Here is an 18163-nt window from a genome sequence, read left to right as displayed (position 1 = left end):
ACACTTTCACCGCCAAGCTAGCATTTATGCACAGGCGTGGTAGAGGACCCATGTCACTGAAAGGTGACTATTCATTGGTCTGTTATACATGAACCTACTGCTCTTAAATGTTCAGTGGTAAGATAGGCCATATTTTCTATACATCACAGAGTGAATCCCCAGCTATTCTTAGCCACTATCTTTTCTGTGTTTATACCACAAGGGAATTTGGTACTCTAAATTGACTGGCGGTGAAAGGGTTAATGATGGGTTAGCTGCCTGCACGCACAGTTACTTAGCCTTCACGTTAAACTGTGCCCACGGACCTGCATCATGTCAAGAGGAAACTTGCCTGAAGGGAAAGTCTTTTTTTGTGTGTGTGTGTGTCTTGAATGCGGTCCCAGGCGAAGACCGCTGGATGTCGACACTGATGATGGTGCACGGGTGGCGACTGAGGTACAGTGCCTTTGCCCACAACGGTACCTACTGTCCAGACACCCTCCGTGAGTTCTTCACACAGCGGCGTCGCTGGAACCTCTCGGACATGGCCAACATGGTCCTGGTGGTATGGAACGTGCCCACACTGGTGCGGAACAACGAGTGCTTCACTCTGCTCTACGTCATCTACCTGCTCAACATGTTCATCAACAACCTCCTCATTCCAGGTAAGAGGGGGGGGGGAGGGGGAGGGGAGGGAGGGGGAGTGAGTGAGGGTTGGTGTTTATTGGGGAGGCTTAGACACGTGTGTGTGTGTGTGGGGGGGGGTCTCTGTGTGTGGGGTGGGAGGGGGGGGGAGGGTGTTTGTGTGTAAACTGAATGTATCTGTGTGTGTGTGTGTGTGTGTGTGTGTGTGTGTGTGTGTGTGTGTGTGTGTGTCCGTCTCTGTCTGTCTGTCTGTGTTCGAAACTGTAGAATGCTGGGGGGAATCTTTACGGTGAACGTGTTGTTGCTTTTTGCGGGTTGTGGAGCTCCGTTCTTTTGTTCTGAGGTTGATAATTGATGGCTAATATGCATATTTGTGCCAAGTACTGATCGGGTAATCGGGATGCAGTGTCACCATGCATACCTCACTTCCACATGCAAAGAGAACACGCCATCATCCATGCTCGAACAAACGAACAAAAGTCTGTCTGTCTCTTCCATTCTCTCTCTCTCTTCACATCTCTCTCTCTCTGTCTCTCTCTCTCTTCACATCTCTCTCTCTCTCTCTCTCTCTCTCTTGGGATACAGTGGTGATCACGGTTCAGGCCAGTCGACGATGTGTCAGGCTCCTTCAAGAATGCTAATTAAGCCATTTGGCATTAATGTGAGTGCGTGACTTTTCATATTAGCTTGATCGTGACAAGTTGCTGATCATGCCAGTACCAAATTAATCGTGGCGGACAACTTGTGGTAGTTTTTATTGGACTTTTAATTTTTTCATGCAGAAAAGACTGTGCAAATCACAGCGATCAAGGTCCGTGCAATTCAAACTCAGTTGGCCCGTGAGCTTGGCTCGCACAACTCTCGCTGCCTTCGTGATACTGTGTGTGTGTGTCACTTGTCCAACTGTGGACACTCCGTGTGAAACTTTCATTCTGCTTGGAAAAGAAAACAATGTTTACGTTCTTCAAAATGACATTCAATGTTGGGTCAAAATGCTTGCTGTCAGTTTCTGGTTTGTGGGTAAATCACCCAGTTTCAGAGGAGTGAGACGACACAAACTGTTAGTCTGCCCGACTTTGACTTTTGTGGAGAAAAACTCATCATTGCTGGTTGTTGTGTCAGTGTTTCTTTCCAGTCTTCTTCTGGCGTGTGGTGATATTGAATCAAACCCCGGTCCACCTTTCCCAACACCACAAGACATTCTACAGAGGTTAGTACAAAACGAGCTAGTTTTAGAGTTTGTTGCTCAAGAACAAAAGAAAACACTGGAACGTGTAAATTTTCTGGAAGATAATGTAACCTTCTTAAAGGGAGAGGTCAATCGTTTGGAAATCCTTGTTAGAAAAAATAATTTGAAGATTTGGGGGTTCGAAGAAATTCCATATGATTCACAAGAAACGCGGGCACAGAGATTAGTTGATATTTTAAATAATTCAGGACATTTTTCTGTTCCTTTTACAACTGCGGACATACAAGAAATGAGCAAAATCAGAGGCAATAACAGACGAACATCAGGACCAGGAAATTCAGGACCGGTGATAGTGAAGTTCACACAATGGAGGGACAAAATAGAAATCCTACGGAACAGGTCTCTGCGTGACAACTTGAGGACAGTCTGCTCTCAGAAGGCAGGGAATACACGGTTACTTCGTCAACGGCAAACTGAAAACATCGCCTTTGATTCCAAAGAAAGATTCCTTTTCCACACCCTCCAGAAGTAGAAATTGTGTTAACAGCAACAGCACAGTCCACACCGGCACTTATCACGCGATGGGACACTTTGGTGCAGCTTACCAACCCAGAACACAAAGTAGGGAACCAAGTTTAAAGGTTAACGGGCCGAACGCCTGTAACAGCCGACTGAATGACAGCCTGACTCGAGACAGAGAACAGACAGATTTGTGCATCAGTGACGGGTCTCCCCCTGCAACAAGATTCTGTACCCATGACAAGCCTCGTTCATCAGTGAACACTCACTGGACGTTGAAAGCTAGTCATGGACCATTCGAGGTGATATCCAGCACAGAGAGCTTTTCTGATAGGTTCCCTGTCTCTAGAGAAAACATACTGGATGACGCCAGCAGTGAGCAGTCAGATCCCGATTTTGATCAGCTGAGTATGGTTACTTGGGGTACAACGTTAGAAACCATGCCCGAAGAACCAGAGCAAGACCAGCCATTGAATGAGGTGCGTACAGCGCAAATTTATCCTCAGAGATGTGCATCTCAAGACAGTGGCCAACCACACGGGATTCCCGAACCTAGCCAGGACCCGAGAAAAGCTTCTCCCGACCAACTTCATGGGAGCGACCTTCCAGACCAGAGTCCTTCCCCTCCACACCAGCCCCAGAGGACCATCTTCTCAGGTGAGGGACCTGCCCCTCCACACCAGCTCCAGAGGAACGTCTTCTCAGGTGAGGGACCTGCCCCTCCACACCAGCTCCAGAGGAACGTCTTCGCAGGTGAGGGACCTGCCCCTCCACTCCAGCTCCAGAGGAACGTCCTTGCAAGTCAGGGACCTGCCCCTCCGAACCAGTCCTTAAGGAACGTCCTTGCAGTTGAGAGACCTGCCCCTCCACACCAGCCCCAGAGGAACGTCTTCTCAGGTGAGGGACCTGCCCCTCCACACCAGATCCAGAGGAACGTCTTCTCGGGTGAGGGACCTGCCCCTCCACACCAGACCCAGAGGAACGACTTATCAGGTGAGGGACCTGCCCCTCCACACCAGCCCCAGAGGAACGACCTATCAGGTGAGGGACCTGCCCCTCCACACCAGCTCCAGAGGAACGTCTTCTCGGGTGAGGGACCTGCCCCTCCACACCAGACCCAGAGGAACGACTTATCAGGTGAGGGACCTGCCCCTCCACACCAGCCCCAGAGGAACGACCTATCAGGTGAGGGACCTGCCCCTCCACACCAGCTCCAGAGGAACGTCTTCTCGGGTGAGGGACCTGCCCCTCCACACCAGACCCAGAGGAACGACTTATCAGGTGAGGGACCTGCCCCTCCACACCAGCCCCAGAGGAACGACCTATCAGGTGAGGGACCTGCCCCTCCACACCAGCCCCAGAGGAACGACTTTCAGGTGAGGGACCTGCCCCTCCACACCAGATCCAGAGGAACGACTTAGCAGGTGAGGGACCTGCCCCTCCACACCAGATCCAGAGGAACGACTTATCAGGTGAGGGACCTGCCCCTCCACACCAGCCCCAGAGGAACGACTTATCAGGTGAGGGACCTGCCCCGCCACACCAGATCCAGAGGAACGTCTTCTCAGGTGAGGGACCTGCCCCTCCACACCAGCCCCAGAGGAATGTCCCAGCAGGTGAGGGACCTGCCCCGCCACACCAGATCCAGAGGAACGACTTATCAGGTGAGGGACCTGCCCCTCCACACCAGCCCCAGAGGAATGTCCCAGCAGGTGAGGGACCTGCCCCTCCACACCAGATCCAGAGGAACGTCTTTTCGGGTGAGGGACCTGCCCCTTCACACCAGATCCAGAGGAACGTCTTATCAGGTGAGGGACCTGCCCCTCCACACCAGATCCAGAGGAACGACTTATCAGGTGAGGGACCTGCCCCTCCACACCAGATCCAGAGGAACGTCTTCTCAGGTGAGGGACCTGCCCCTTCACACCAGATCCAGAGGAACGACTTATCAGGTGAGGGACCTGCCCCTCCACACCAGCTCCAGAGGAATGTCCCAGCAGGTGAAGGACCTGCCTCTCCACACCAGCTCCAGAGGAATGCCCCAGCAGGCGAGGGACCTGCCCCTCCACACCAGCCCCAGAGGAACGTCTTCTCAGGTGAGGGACCTGCCCCTCCACACCAGCTCCAGAGGAACGTCTTCTCAGGTGAGGGACCTGCCCCTCCACACCAGATCCAGAGGAACGTATTCTCAGGTGAGGGACCTGCCCCTTCACACCAGATCCAGAGGAACGTCTTCTCAGGTGAGGGACCTGCCCCCTCACACCAGCCCCAGAGGAATGTCCCAGCAGTTGAGGGACCTGCCCCTTCACACCAGATCCAGAGGAATGTCTTCTCAGGTGAGGGACCTGCCCCTCCACACCAGCCCCAGAGGAACGTCTTCTCAGGTGAGGGACCTGCCCCTCCACACCTGCCCCAGAGAAACGCCTTAGCAGATCAGGGTCCTGGTACTTCAACCTTGCCCACTAGGTCCACATGCTCAGGTCACAGTCGCACCCCTTCAGCCCAGAGTCAGGGAACTGCTCCCGTGTCAGACCTCAACGCCATGGCTCCTGCATTTTCACCAAGACAGACTAGAGGGCGCCGTACGTCGTACAGACAGTCTGCTATTCAACCGTGGCTGACACATGTTCCAAATAAGAATTCAGACAAACAAAGAAGGCATGCAACTAAAAAGCAGACTAAGAAAAAGACTGATGGTCATCCAGGTAATAAATAGGATAGAGGCCAAGGCCCTGTTTTTATGAATATAAAATATGTTTCATTCCTTTCTTATAATATCGCTGGATTTACATCTAAAATTCAGGATACAGATTTCGTGAACTATTTAAATAAGTTTGATTTAGTCTGTTTACTTGAGACATTTGTTTCAGATACAAAAACTGACGTTTTTTCAGATTTCATATTGTATGTTTCACCAGCCGTTAAGTTATCCGTTACTGGTCGAAAATCGGGTGGTGTCATAGTTATGGTTCGGAAAACTATTGAAAAATACATTCAAAGAATTGAATTCGATGGTAATAACCTTATCATTTTAAAGCTGTCAAAGAATCTCTTCGGTATTAGTAACGATATGTTTCTTGTTTACACATACTTGCCACCTGTAGGCTCACCTTTCTATGCAGGCTCTGACTTTAATGACGGGATTGAAATGCTTGAAAACTGTCTGTTACAGATAGTTGAGAAATATGGTGACGTTCCGTTCTTTATATGTGGCGATCTCAATGCCAGAACATCCAATAAGCAGCCTATTATGAGGATGCATGTTGAAAGTTATTCTGAACAATGGAAAGATAGATCGCTTTCAGATCAAGAAATAAGAAATTCTGAAGATCAGGGAGAAAATGATTTCGGTACAAAACTCCTAGATTTAGGAGCACTTTTTTATCTAGTTTTCCTCAATGGCAACTGCACTGGTGACGACAATGGTCGATTTACATTCATTTCTAGCGCAGGAAATAGTGTAATAGACTATTTTGTTATATCACGTACGGTTGCTCACTTGCCGCAGAAAATGAGCATAGGAGAGAGGATAGACTCTCAGCATATGCCAATCACTTGTCAGCTGAGGTGCACAAAAAGTACTCAGTCGATTCCAATAAGGAACAAGCCTATTGTTATAGAAAAGCTTGTGTGGGATCCTACAAAATTAGACATGTTAAAAAACGAGCTAGACAGCCTGCTGGATAATTTACTATTGGCAACAAGGTTGATTGAGACCGATATGCATGAAGCTGTGAATAGGCTTACATCAATATTAGTGCAAGCTTCCTCATGCATGGAGAGGAAAATAACGGTATCAAATCATGCTCGCAAACAAAAATGGTATGACAAAGAATGCCGAGAAAGTAAAGCAATTACAAAACGTTCACTCAGACAATATAGAAATAGTGGTTTAAATGAAAAGATGGATGACTACCTCTTAAAGCGACATGAATATAAACACTTGTTAAAATCAAAATCCGCCATGTATAAAAGTCATATGAAAAATAAGATTATTGATAGTATCGATGACCCAAAAACATTTTGGGCTACCATTAAGTCAATATCATCAAGGAAAATTATTAATGGAAACATCTCAAAGGAAGAATGGATAAAGTACTTTGCTACAGTATTTGATGCCATAAACATTATGGATCTAAAGAAAGTAATTATCCATGATGGATGTGATCATGATGATGTATTCAATTTGCAGTTAAACGGTGATATTCTAATTGATGAAGTCTTTGATGCTATCAACCATTTAAAACATAATAAAGCTGGTGGCCCTGATACTTTAATTCCTGAGGTATTTATCTACTCTGCAAGTACTGTTGCACCATTTTTGGTACGTTTATTTAACCAAGCCTTTAGCACTGGGCAATACCCAGAGTCTTGGTCAGAAGCAATTATTCAACCAGTTTACAAGAAAGGTAAAACAGATGACCCAAATAACTATCGTGGGATTTCCCTTTTAAATGTATGTAGTAAGCTGTACAGTTATATACTTAATAAGCGTCTAGTCACTTGGATCGAGGAGAATGAAAGTATAGGAGAAGAGCAAGCGGGTTTTAGGAAGGATCACTCTACAATAGATCATATTTTTACACTCTTTGCAGTCATTCAGAAATACTTAGCACAAAATAAAAAACTTTATGTTGCCTTCATCGACTTCAAGAAAGCATTCGACTTTGTATCATACAGTAAACTCTGGCCTATACTTTTGAAACATGGCTTAAGTGGGAGAATATTCTTCGCAATTCAAAGCATGTACCAAACGGTAAAATTCCGAGTCAGAAGTGGGGACGGGTCGGGACTGTCAGATTTTCTTTTTTGTCAAAAAGGACTCGAACAAGGGGAAATAACTAGCCCATTACTCTTCTCCTTATTTATTAACGAACTAGCCACTGACATTGTTAGTAATGGAAAACATGGAGCTCAGCTTTACCCAGATTTTTACGAATTGTTTATATTGCTATTTGCTGACGACGTAGCTTTGATATCATTCACTCCAGTTGGGTTACAGCATCAGCTGACTTTGCTAGCAAAGAATGCAGATTCCCTTAATCTCACAGTAAATCTGGAAAAATCGAATATTGTTATTTTTAGGAAGGGTGGGTACATTGCTAGTCGAGAAAGATGGTTTTACAAAGGTACGGAGATAAAAATTGTTAATGCTTACAATTACCTAGGAATTTTGCTCAGCACTCGGCTTTCATTCTCTTTCTCTCTTAACAAACATATAACTAAAGCAAAAGCTGGAATTCTTGATATATTTAGAACCATGTGGAGTATTGGTGATGTAACTCCATCGCTTGTCTTCAAATTATTTGATACACAAATTAAACCCATGCTTTTATACGGGTCAGAGGTTTGGGGCTTGCTAAACGACTCACGCATTGAAAAGGCACATTTATTTGCTTTAAAAAAACTTCTTAATGTATCTCCAAAAACGCCAAACGACATGGTATATGGTGAAACGGGCAGGAAACCACTATGGATAGATGCAAAAGTAAATGCAATTCGATATTGGCTACGTCTTACCAGAATGGAAAATAGTAGACTTCCTAAGAAATCATACAACATGCTTCTTAATATTCATGACAATGGTAAAGATTGCTGGGTCACGGATGTCCAGAGACATTTAACAATTTATGGTTTTGGGTTTGTTTGGCTTAATCAAGGGGTACAAGAGATTAACTGGTTTTTACGAGAATATAAAGAACGTATATCTGACTGCTGGTTTCAAGGGTGGAATGAAAGAATCAAGGAACGTGAAAGATATTCTGTGTACAGATTGTTCAAAACTGAATTATCTTTAGAACCTTACTTCAAAAGTATCAAAAATATTAAACTTCGAGACACATTCATTCGATTCAGGCTTGGCATATCTGACATAAAAACACATAAATTACGCTTTTCTTCTATGGGGTAGATTTATCGTGTCCTTTGTGTAAATGCCGATTGGAAGATGAAACGCATTTTCTGTCGATGTGCACAGCAACCGATGATTTAAGACAGAAATATTTTACAAAAGAAAACGTGAAGAAACTTAAAATACATCCCATGGCGTGTTTGTGTGATGTGCAACATTCAAACAGCTTAGCAAAATTTATTTACCATAGCATAAGACTGCGAAGGGACTCAGCGTAAATGATCTCACAAACAAAGCTTCATTTCGAAAACCAATTCTTAGCATGCAAAATGCCATTCGATTTATGTTGCCACTGTTTAATTGATTCGTTGGTGGAAATGTATGTTAATCGATTGTGAAGATAGTTAAATTGACAAATGTTATTTGAATATTCTCTCTCTCTCTCTCTCTCTCTCTCTCTCTCTCTCTCTCTCTCTCTCTCTCTCCCTCCCTCCCTCTCTGTGACTACGTAATCGGGTCGATGGCCTCGGGTTACTTAGATATCAACCTCAGCAGTAGTCTACGATGATTGTGCGTATACATACCGTTAGATATTGTTTTGTCTTCCTTATGAAAAGCAATAGAATGTTGTGAAAAGTGTAGGAGGGAGGGAACGTTCGAAGGGGTGGGAGAGGGGGGAGCGTGTTTTCCACGGTGATATGAGCATGTTGCTTAAGTCATTAAACCATTTGAATCTCTCTCTCTCTCTCTCTCTCTCTCTCTCTATATATATATATATATATATATATATATATATATATATATATATCATCTCTCTCTCTCTCTCTTTCTCTCTCTCCAAAAAAGACGTACTTTTATCACAGGTTAACCAGAACAGAGTTTTGTTTGTATGCACGTGGTAAGACTATATGCTTAATACAAGACCAGAAAAAAAAGTAATCACTCTTTCAAATGGGGCCATGGCCTCGCAAAATAAACTATTATTATCAATACCATGAGCATTTGCGCCTAATCTTAAGAATAAGCCCTATGCATTTGCAAACAGAAAAAAAAAACAACGTCAATATCCAAAAGGAAAAATTGAACACAAGACGCAAACCATTATCAAATTATTCACCCCCCCGACACTCCCCCACCCCCTACACACACACACACACACACACACACACACACACACACACACACACGCGCGCGCGCGCACACACACACACACACACACACACACACACACACACACACACACACACACACATACTCAAATCATACTACGCAATTATGAATAGTACACAATCAAAAATACAATCTACAAATTTTGTAAGTAAAATCTTCACAAACCTACTGTTTACTATTTGTTAATTATTTGATCTCCTGACCTCATTTTAATTTCAAACTTCATTATTGTTACTGTTTATCGCCATCTCTGCTGCCCGACTTGTCCTCAGAAAGAGAAGATCTGAGCACATCACTCCTCGTTTACAACATCTCCATTGGCTCCCTGTCGCACACAGAATAAAGTACAAGATCTGCACCCTTTGTTGTAAATGTATTCACAAATCTGCCCCTTCCTATCTCTGTGGCTGCCTTCACCTCTACAATCCATCTGGCTCTCTACGATCGGCTTCGGATCCACTATTTTTACGCATACCCAGATTCAAACACTCCACTGTCGGCCGCCGTTCTTTCTCTGTCTCTCTGGACCTTGCAATTAGAATGAGCTCTCTCTCCACCACCCACCCATCCCCCTCCCTCCACTTCGTCACGTCTACGCACTCAGCTCTTTCACGTCTGGCCTTAAAACCCACCTCTTCCCAAGATAGCCTCCCTCCCCTGCCTCTTCCTTGTCTTCAGTTGTTTTTGTTGGGGTGTTTTTTTTTTCAGTTTTAGAGTTATGCATGCGTGCGAATGACGGTTGTGAAAGCGCTTTGATTTTTCTCTGCACAAGATTCAGCGCCATATAAATACTAATTGTTAAAATTAATATCATTATTATAATCATTATTATTATTACTATTATCATCTCCCAAAGGCACTGCTACGGTTATGATCACTGCTGGCCTGGAGCAAGTGTTCCACGTCCCCTATGTGTACACCACCCCTCTTCTGACCTTTGCCTTCTGTGCCTACGCCTTCCTGTGCACGTGCAGCAGCGCGCACGTGCAGACCGTGACCACCACAGTGCTGACCTTGACCCTGGGCACGGCCTTCACCTGCGTGGCCCTTGGGGGGTGCTACTACCTCCTGGCTGCCGTGGCTAGCGGTCGGTGCTGCAGAATGGTGTTTCCGTCTCGCCTGTTTGTCTGTCTGTTTGTTTGTCTGTCTGTGTCTGTCTGTCCGTCTGTCTGTCTGTATCTGTCTGTCTCTCTGTCTCTCTCTCTTTGTGTGTGTGTGTTTTTCTTGTTTCTGTCTCTGTCTTTGCATCTGTCTGTCCGTTTGTCTCTCTGTCTCTCTGTCTTTGCATCTGTCTGTCTGTCTGTCTGTCTGTCTCTCTCTCTCTCTCTCTCTCTCTCCCCATATTTGCTTCTGAATCTTGATAAACATGTAAAGTATATCACAACAAGGTTTAGACTGGGTATTTCTGATTTGGCCGTACATAGGAATAGATGCAAAAATGTGAAAGATTTGATTTGTCCAATGTGTAAACGTTCAAAAGAAGATGAAGTTCATTTTGTTCTTTGTTGTGAAGTACTGAAAGAAATCAGAGAAACTTTTATTCGACCCAGATACTATCGACAACCTTGTCTCTTCAAACTGGTTCTGTTGTTGTCTTGTACTGACCATGATGTTGTGCGAAATTTGTTTCTGTTTTGCTACAAAGCATTTAGAAAAAGGGAAATTCTCACTTCTTGATGTTCCTGATTAACGTGATATATCTATAGCTGGTTGGCGTTGATGTTATACAACCTCATGGTGGCCCATAAAGCTGCATGCCATACTCGGTCAAACGCCTTCTTGAAATCCACGAAGACGTGGTAGAGGTCTTGCTGATGTTGAGATCATCAGGGCTTGCCAAGACATTCCTGCAGGGCACAGTGCAAGGAGGGAGAAGGAGAGGCAGACAGAGGAAGAGATGGGAGGACAACATCCCAGAATGGACGGGCTTGAGGTTGAGCGATACCATCAAGAGGTCATCTTAAAGTCTTAACTCCCGAGAGCAAGGTTGCGCATGCGCACTACAGCCTATCCATAAAAGGGAAAGGGGCGGAGTTTATCTATAAAAAGCGCGAGCACGTGTCCGGTAGAAATGTAAACATGTGGGAGGTGAAAGCAAAACAAAGACCGACTCACTGTTAGCGGAGAAAGATATCCGTGTACTCTTGCCACACAATGTGGTCGTTTACGGTTGCCAACGTCGAGGGGCTGTCTGCATGCTTTCCAATTCTCACCGGACAGTACCACGTGCTGGTGCTATTTTTATCTGACAGACACGTCTAGCGCAAACACAAACGGCTCTAGCTCCGCCCCTTTTCTCTGCATTCAAATTTTGTATTACGTGTAGCTGACACATTTTGTACTTTCCAAAGTCAATTCAGGTCTAGATTGGAAGCTGCTAGGCAAATCTCGCTCTCTGCCATAAATGAAGCCAAACCGTAGCTTTATTAGGCTTTTATTTTGAATAAACCTTCACCGACGTCACAGTGTCAGACTCTGGTGAGAAACTGGCTTGATTCAAATCGCCCGCCATTTATAGTCCGGTTCAGGCTTTAAATGATATGATTATTGTCTGTTCACATTGTCCATTCATGAGGGGCTTAGGGCTAAAATGAATGAACCATCTGAATCTGAATCTGAATCTGAAAAAAAAAGAAACATCTCTCCTCCTCCTCCTCCTCCTCCTCCTCTCTCTCAGTTGCCACCTGTACTGTTCTGCTGGTCCCAGACGAAATGGTCACCAAACCAATTGGATCTCTTCCTTTCCAGCCTGCTCAACACGTATGCTGGTGTGCGAGAACAAAACCACGCCACGCCGCTCGCAGGCACGTGTACTTGTATGGCCTTCCCATCGTGTCAGAAGTTGAGCACGAACAAAAAACAAAACAACAAAAAACAAAACAAAACAAACGAAAAAACCGCATGATTTTTCAAAATTACTTTTCCGTCAGTCTGCCTCCCCCCCTCACCCCCCCCCCTCCCCGTCTCGCCCCCTCCCTCCCCCTGCCGCCCTCTTCATATTTCGGAAGGCTTTATAAAATCCTATTCTACATACAAAAAGAAAAACTATTTAAATCACGTCATTGCTGCTGTGAGCACATGTCAAATGATCGGTATAAGGACAAGCCCGGCACTTCTGATTTTTGAAGAAGTGTCTGGGTTTGTTCCAGTGCACCTCGTATTGACCTGTGTGCTAGCTGAATCGGTAGCGTAAGCAGTATTGACTTGAAGTTGTGTACCTTGTGAATAGAGAGAGTTACCACTCTTTACTGTTTGTTTCTTCTTCTTCTTCTTCTTCTGCGTTCGTGGGCTGCAACTTCCACGTTCACTCGTATGTCCACGAGAGGGCTTTTAAGTGTATGACCGTTTTTACTATTTGTTTATAACTTAAATCACGCAAATAAAAACCCCACAAAAACAAAAACAGAAAAAAAACTGAGAAAGGAATTAGTTTGCACAAAATTTCTCTTCTTCCTGGACAGTATAATCGGATCTCGACTGACCATAACTTCTTTTTTTTTTACTATTTATTTTATTTCATTGTTTCATATTTATTTTTATTTTTCTTTGTTTTGTTTTTTCTCTCTCTCTTTTGGCACACAGAAGGGGCCATCCAGTTCCAGCACTACGGCGTCATCGTGGTACTGACGCTGGGCTTGCTGCTGGGGGCTGTGCTGCACCCCCTGGAGATGCACAAGATGCTGTTCGGGCTGGCCTACCTCCTCTTCTTCCCGGCCATGCACATCCTCCTGCCGCTCTACAGCACCGCCAACATCGTCGATCAGAGCTGGGGCACCAGAGACAACGTCAGTATGGCTGCTAGTAGTAGTAGTAGTAGTAGTAGTAGTAGTAGTAAGCACTAGGGATTCCGTCAGTGTGGTAGTAGTAGCAACCAGGGATTCCGCCAGTAGTAGTGGTAGCAGTAGTAGGCACTATGGATTCCGTCAGTAGTAGTGGTAGCAGTAGTAATCGTCAGGGAATCCGTCAGTAGTAGTAGTCGTTAGGGATTCTGTCAGTAAGGTGGTGGTGGTGGTAGTAGTAGGGACTAGGGATTCCGTCAATATGGCAGTAGTAGTAGTAGTCATAGGGACTAGGAATTCCGTCAATATGGCAGTAGTAGTAGTAGTCATAGGGACTAGGAATTCCGTCAGTAGTAGTAATCGTCAGGGATTCCGTCAGTAGTAATAGTGTAGTAGCAAGGAGTAGGAATTCCGTCAGTAGTAGTAGTATAGTAGTCGGCACCAGGGATTCCGTCAGTAGTAGTAGTAGTAGTAGTAGTAATAGTAAGGTCTAGGAATTCCGTCAGTAGTAGTAGTAGTAGCAGTAGTAATCGTCAGGGAATCCGTCAGTAGTAGTAGTCGTTAGGGATTCTGTCAGTAAGTAGTAGTAGGGACTAGGGATTCCGTCAATATGGCAGTAGTAGTAGTCATAGGGACTAGGAATTCCGTCAGCAGTAGTAGTAACAGTAGTAGTACTCGGTACCAGGGATTCCGTCAGTATCAGTTTCAGTTTCAGTAGCTCAAGGAGGCGTCACTGCGTTCGGACAAATCCATATACGCTACACCACATCTGCCAAGCAGATGCCTGACCAGCAGCGTAACCCAACGCGCTTAGTCAGGCCTTGAGAAAAAAAAGGTGACTAAATAATAGATAAGCTTACATAAATAAATAAATAAATAAATAAATAAATAATTATTATAATATAAAAAGGTAGTACTACTACTAATAATAATAATAATATAAAAAAAAATAATAATAAATAAATAAGCAAATAAATGTCAAACATGAAGACAAACATTCACACATACACCCACACATGCATAACAGATATGCACAAAGTAGTAATAGTGTAGTAGCAAGGAGTAGGAATTCCGTCAGTAGTAGTAGTATAGTAGTCGGCACCAGGGATTCCGTCAGTAGTAGTAGTAAGGTCTAGGAATTCGGTCAGTAGTAGTGGTAGTAGTAGGCACTAGGGATTCCGTCAGCAGTAGTAGTGGTAGTAGTCACCAGGGATTCCGTCGTGTAGTAGTAGTAGTAGTAGTAGTAGCTGTTGTTGTTGTTGTTTGATGATGTTGTAGCAGCAGTAATAGTAGCAGATGCAACAGCAGCAACAGTAGTAGTAGTAGAAGCAGAACCTGTACTAGTAGTAGTAGTAGTTGTTGTTGTTGTAGAAGCAGCAGCAGTACTACTAGTAGTAGCAGCAGCAGCAACAGTAGTAGTGGTCGTAGTATTGATAATAATGTTGTGGTGTTCTTGTTGGTGTTCTTGTTATTGTTGTAGCAGTATTAACAACAGTAGCAGTCGCGGTAGCAGTAGTAGTTGCAGCAGCAGCAGCAGTTGTAGCAACTGCAATAGTGGTAGCGTAGTGATAGTAGTAGTATTATTGTATTTGTTGTTGTATCAGTAGTAGTAGTAGTAGTAGTTGTTGTTGTTGTTCGTATTGTAGCAATAGCAAGAGGATGAGTAGCAGCAACAGTAGCAAGAGTAACAGTAGTAGTAGTAGTTGGTGCAGCAGTAGTAGCAGCAGTAGTAGCAGCAGTAGTTGTGATAGTTTTATAGTCCTTTCTGTTTTTGAAGGAACCTCAACAACAGCCGCAGTAGTGGTAGTAGTAGCTGTTGTCGTTATCAGTGCTGTTTCTGTGGCAAAAGTAGTAGTTATTGCTGTAGCTGAAGTAGTATCGTGCTTTTGTAGCTGTGGAAGCAGCAGCAATAGTAGAAATAGTTGCTGTTATGGTAGTAGAATTCAAATTGATGTCTCTGATTGACATTGTGTCAAAAATGGATAAACAATTTGATTGATAATAATAATGATAATGATGATAATAATAATAAGGGGGGCGGGAGAAGAAAAACAAGTATGACTGTGTGTGCGTGTCTGTTTGTGTGTGTGTGTGTGTGTGTGTGTGTGTGTGTGTGTGTGTGTGTGTGTGTGTGTGTGCAGCAATCAGCCAAATCACCGAAAATGGAATGTATCCCCAGTTTGAGGAAACTGATGAAACGAAGGAAAAAGAACAAAGATCACGATTCACCAGCAAGAGGTACGCGTATATCTGTGGTTATATGACAGTCGTGTGTGTGTGTGTGTGTGTGTGTGTGTGTGTGTGTGTGTGTGTGTGTGTGTGTGTGTGTGTGTGTGTGTGTGTGTGATTCATTTCAAATAATATATATTGTTCTCCATGTTCAACACAATTATAGTTTTGTAACAAACGGAGAATATTGTACTGTATTACGTTTTGTCACAATAAATTTCTTTGTGTGAAATTCAGACTGCTACAGTGCAGCACCTTCTTCTTCTTCTTCTGCGTTCACTCGTATGCACGCGAGTGGGCTTTTACGTGTATGACCGTTTTTACCCCGCCATGTAGGCAGCCATACTCCGTTTTCGGGGGGGTGCATGCTGGGTATGTTCTTGTTTCCATAACCCACCGAAAGCTGACATGGATTACAGGATCTTTAACGTGCGTATTTGATCTTCTGCTTGCATATACACACGACGGGGGTTCAGGCACTAGCAGGTCTGCACATATGTTGACCTGGGAGATCGTAAAAATCTCCACCCTTTACCCACCAGGCGCCGTCACCGTGATTCGAACCCAGGGCCCTCAGACTGACAGCCCAACGCTTTAACCACTCGGCTATTGCGCCCGTGCAGCACCGCCCATCCTTATTTTTCTGTGTGCAAATGTATGTTTTCTTACCAAAGCGGATTTTTCTGCCCTTTTCTTGCCGTGGGTTCTTTTACGTGCGCGATAAGTGCAAGCTACACACGGGACCTCGCTTTAACATTTCATCCGAATGACTAGCGCCCAGACCACCCACTCAAGGTCTAGTGGAGGGAGAGAAAATACTGCCGCTTGTGGGGATTCGAACCTGTGCGCTCAGATTCTCTCGCTTCATAGGCGGACGCCATCTCCTTAAGATTGACACGGAGGAAGGTGGCAGAACGGTTAAGACGCTTATCTGCCAAAATAGTGTCCGTGGGGGGTTTGGTCTGGGTTCGAATCCCTGCCTCGCCCTTTTTTCCAAGTTTGACTGAAAAATCAAACTGGGCGTCTTGTCATTTTTGGATGAGAACGGTAAACCTGTGTCCCTTGTCGGGGCACTGAAAAAGAATCCCTGGCAACATACATAAATGTTGTCTTCTGGGAAAATTCTGTAGAAGAAACCCACTCTGATATTTACACACACACACACACACACACACACACACACACACACACACACACACACACACACACACACACACACACACACACACACACACTGGAGTAATTACCGAAAACGGTAATATAAAAAATTTTAAAAAAGAACAACAGTAGTCTTGGCATGTCATTAAAACTTGTAATCAAAATGCAGAAAATTGTTGCTATATAACAGCTTCTTTCAGGCAAGGGCACTGTGCATATATGCACTCAAGGCCTGGTATATCGCGTCGGGTTATGCTGCTGGTCAGGTATCTGCACAGCAGCGGGGCTCTTCCCGAACACCGTGACACTTCCTGAAAAAAAACAACTGAAACTGGCATAAATCTTGCAACAGATCGCCTTCTCTCTGAAGACCACACCAACGGAACCGGAGACATCCAACGGATGGTGACCTCCATGAGGCGGGAGATGGCGGACGGAAATGACGTCGAACAGGCCGAGCTGGAATTCTGGGAACGGCTACGTCACACCTTGCTGGCCAATGACGTCAACGTAGGGCTGGAGAGGGCGGAGGTGGCCTCTGGTCTGGAACGGCTCAGAGACCGCTGTCTGGCGGGACTGCTGCTGCTGAACGTGCTGTGGCTGGCGCTGCTGTCCTTCTTCTACGTGGGAAACGGTTCTCCAGAGGTCAGGCTGTACGTGTATGGGGTTCTCAGCGGGGTTCTGTACGGGGTTCCGCTGACTGTCCAGGTGGTGGGGATGACGGTGTCCAGGGTACAGTCCGTCCTGACCAGACTGGCCCGATACCTGTACGGAGATCACATCCCCGTGTGGGCCTGTCCGGATGACAGAACGTGAGCAGAAGGGGGGGGGGAGGGGGAGACTACAACTGGGATTGAGTAACAGATTGATTCTTCACTTACCCCTGCTCTCTCCCCCGTCCCCCCCCCCCCAAACCCCCCCCTCCCCCAACCCCCTCCCCCGTCCCCCCACCCACCACCCACCTTTTGTTATCACTGTTATGGACTGAGCACAGAACGCTGGGGATTGAGCCTGGAGGGTAGGGTCTATGTGGAATAGTGTACATGTTTTCTATGCAGTCTGCTAACAGTTTTATGGTGGTTATGATGATATCTTAAGATTAAGTGGGGTTTTTTTTGTTTTTTTTTGTTCACATGCTAGAGTTTAGAGGACTGTGACAACCAACGAGATAGACTGTTAAAAATGTTGCGCGTGACATGATGTGTGTGTGTGTGTGTGTGTGTGTGTCTGTGTGTGTTAGATCCCTTTTTTCGGAGACGAAGCCTCAGGGTGCTCACATTTGTGTTTCTTGAAGTATGATGAACATCTAATATTCTTGATTATATTTTAGACTAAACATGGAAAAGGTTTTGATGAAAACGATCATCTGATTTGGGTGAAGGGATAACTTTTGGCCATTTCGATAGAACATTCGGTTTGTGTTCACTAGGTTATATCGGAAAGAAAATCAATTATAATCATGTAACGAACTTATTGATTCTAGATGCTATGATTTCGTGAAGACTGTATCTTCTTCTGCATGTGTGGATATGAGGTTGTTGATTTGAGTTAAATAAGATTTGAGTATTGGTTACTCATATAGTGCATGACGTAAAATCAAAAGGCTGAGAATGTCTTTGTCCAATGGATATTTACTTTTTATGT

General features: G+C 44.9%; 1 protein-coding gene across 1 annotated transcript in view; it reads left to right on the top strand.

Annotated features, from left to right (window-relative positions):
* Positions 1–18163, top strand: part of LOC143289564 (uncharacterized) — a 41548-nt gene that overhangs the window by 21599 nt on the left and 1786 nt on the right. Inside the window, exons 8-12 of the mRNA XM_076598581.1 lie at positions 384–644; positions 10210–10440; positions 12936–13138; positions 15274–15370; positions 16872–17331. Coding sequence (XP_076454696.1) covers positions 384–644; positions 10210–10440; positions 12936–13138; positions 15274–15370; positions 16872–17331 — 1252 coding nt within the window. The remainder of the gene's footprint in view (positions 1–383; positions 645–10209; positions 10441–12935; positions 13139–15273; positions 15371–16871; positions 17332–18163) is intronic.

This window comes from Babylonia areolata, chromosome 14, assembly GCF_041734735.1.
Source record: "Babylonia areolata isolate BAREFJ2019XMU chromosome 14, ASM4173473v1, whole genome shotgun sequence".
NCBI lineage: Eukaryota > Metazoa > Mollusca > Gastropoda > Neogastropoda > Buccinidae > Babylonia > Babylonia areolata.
This window is presented reverse-complemented; position numbering and strand designations above follow the sequence as displayed.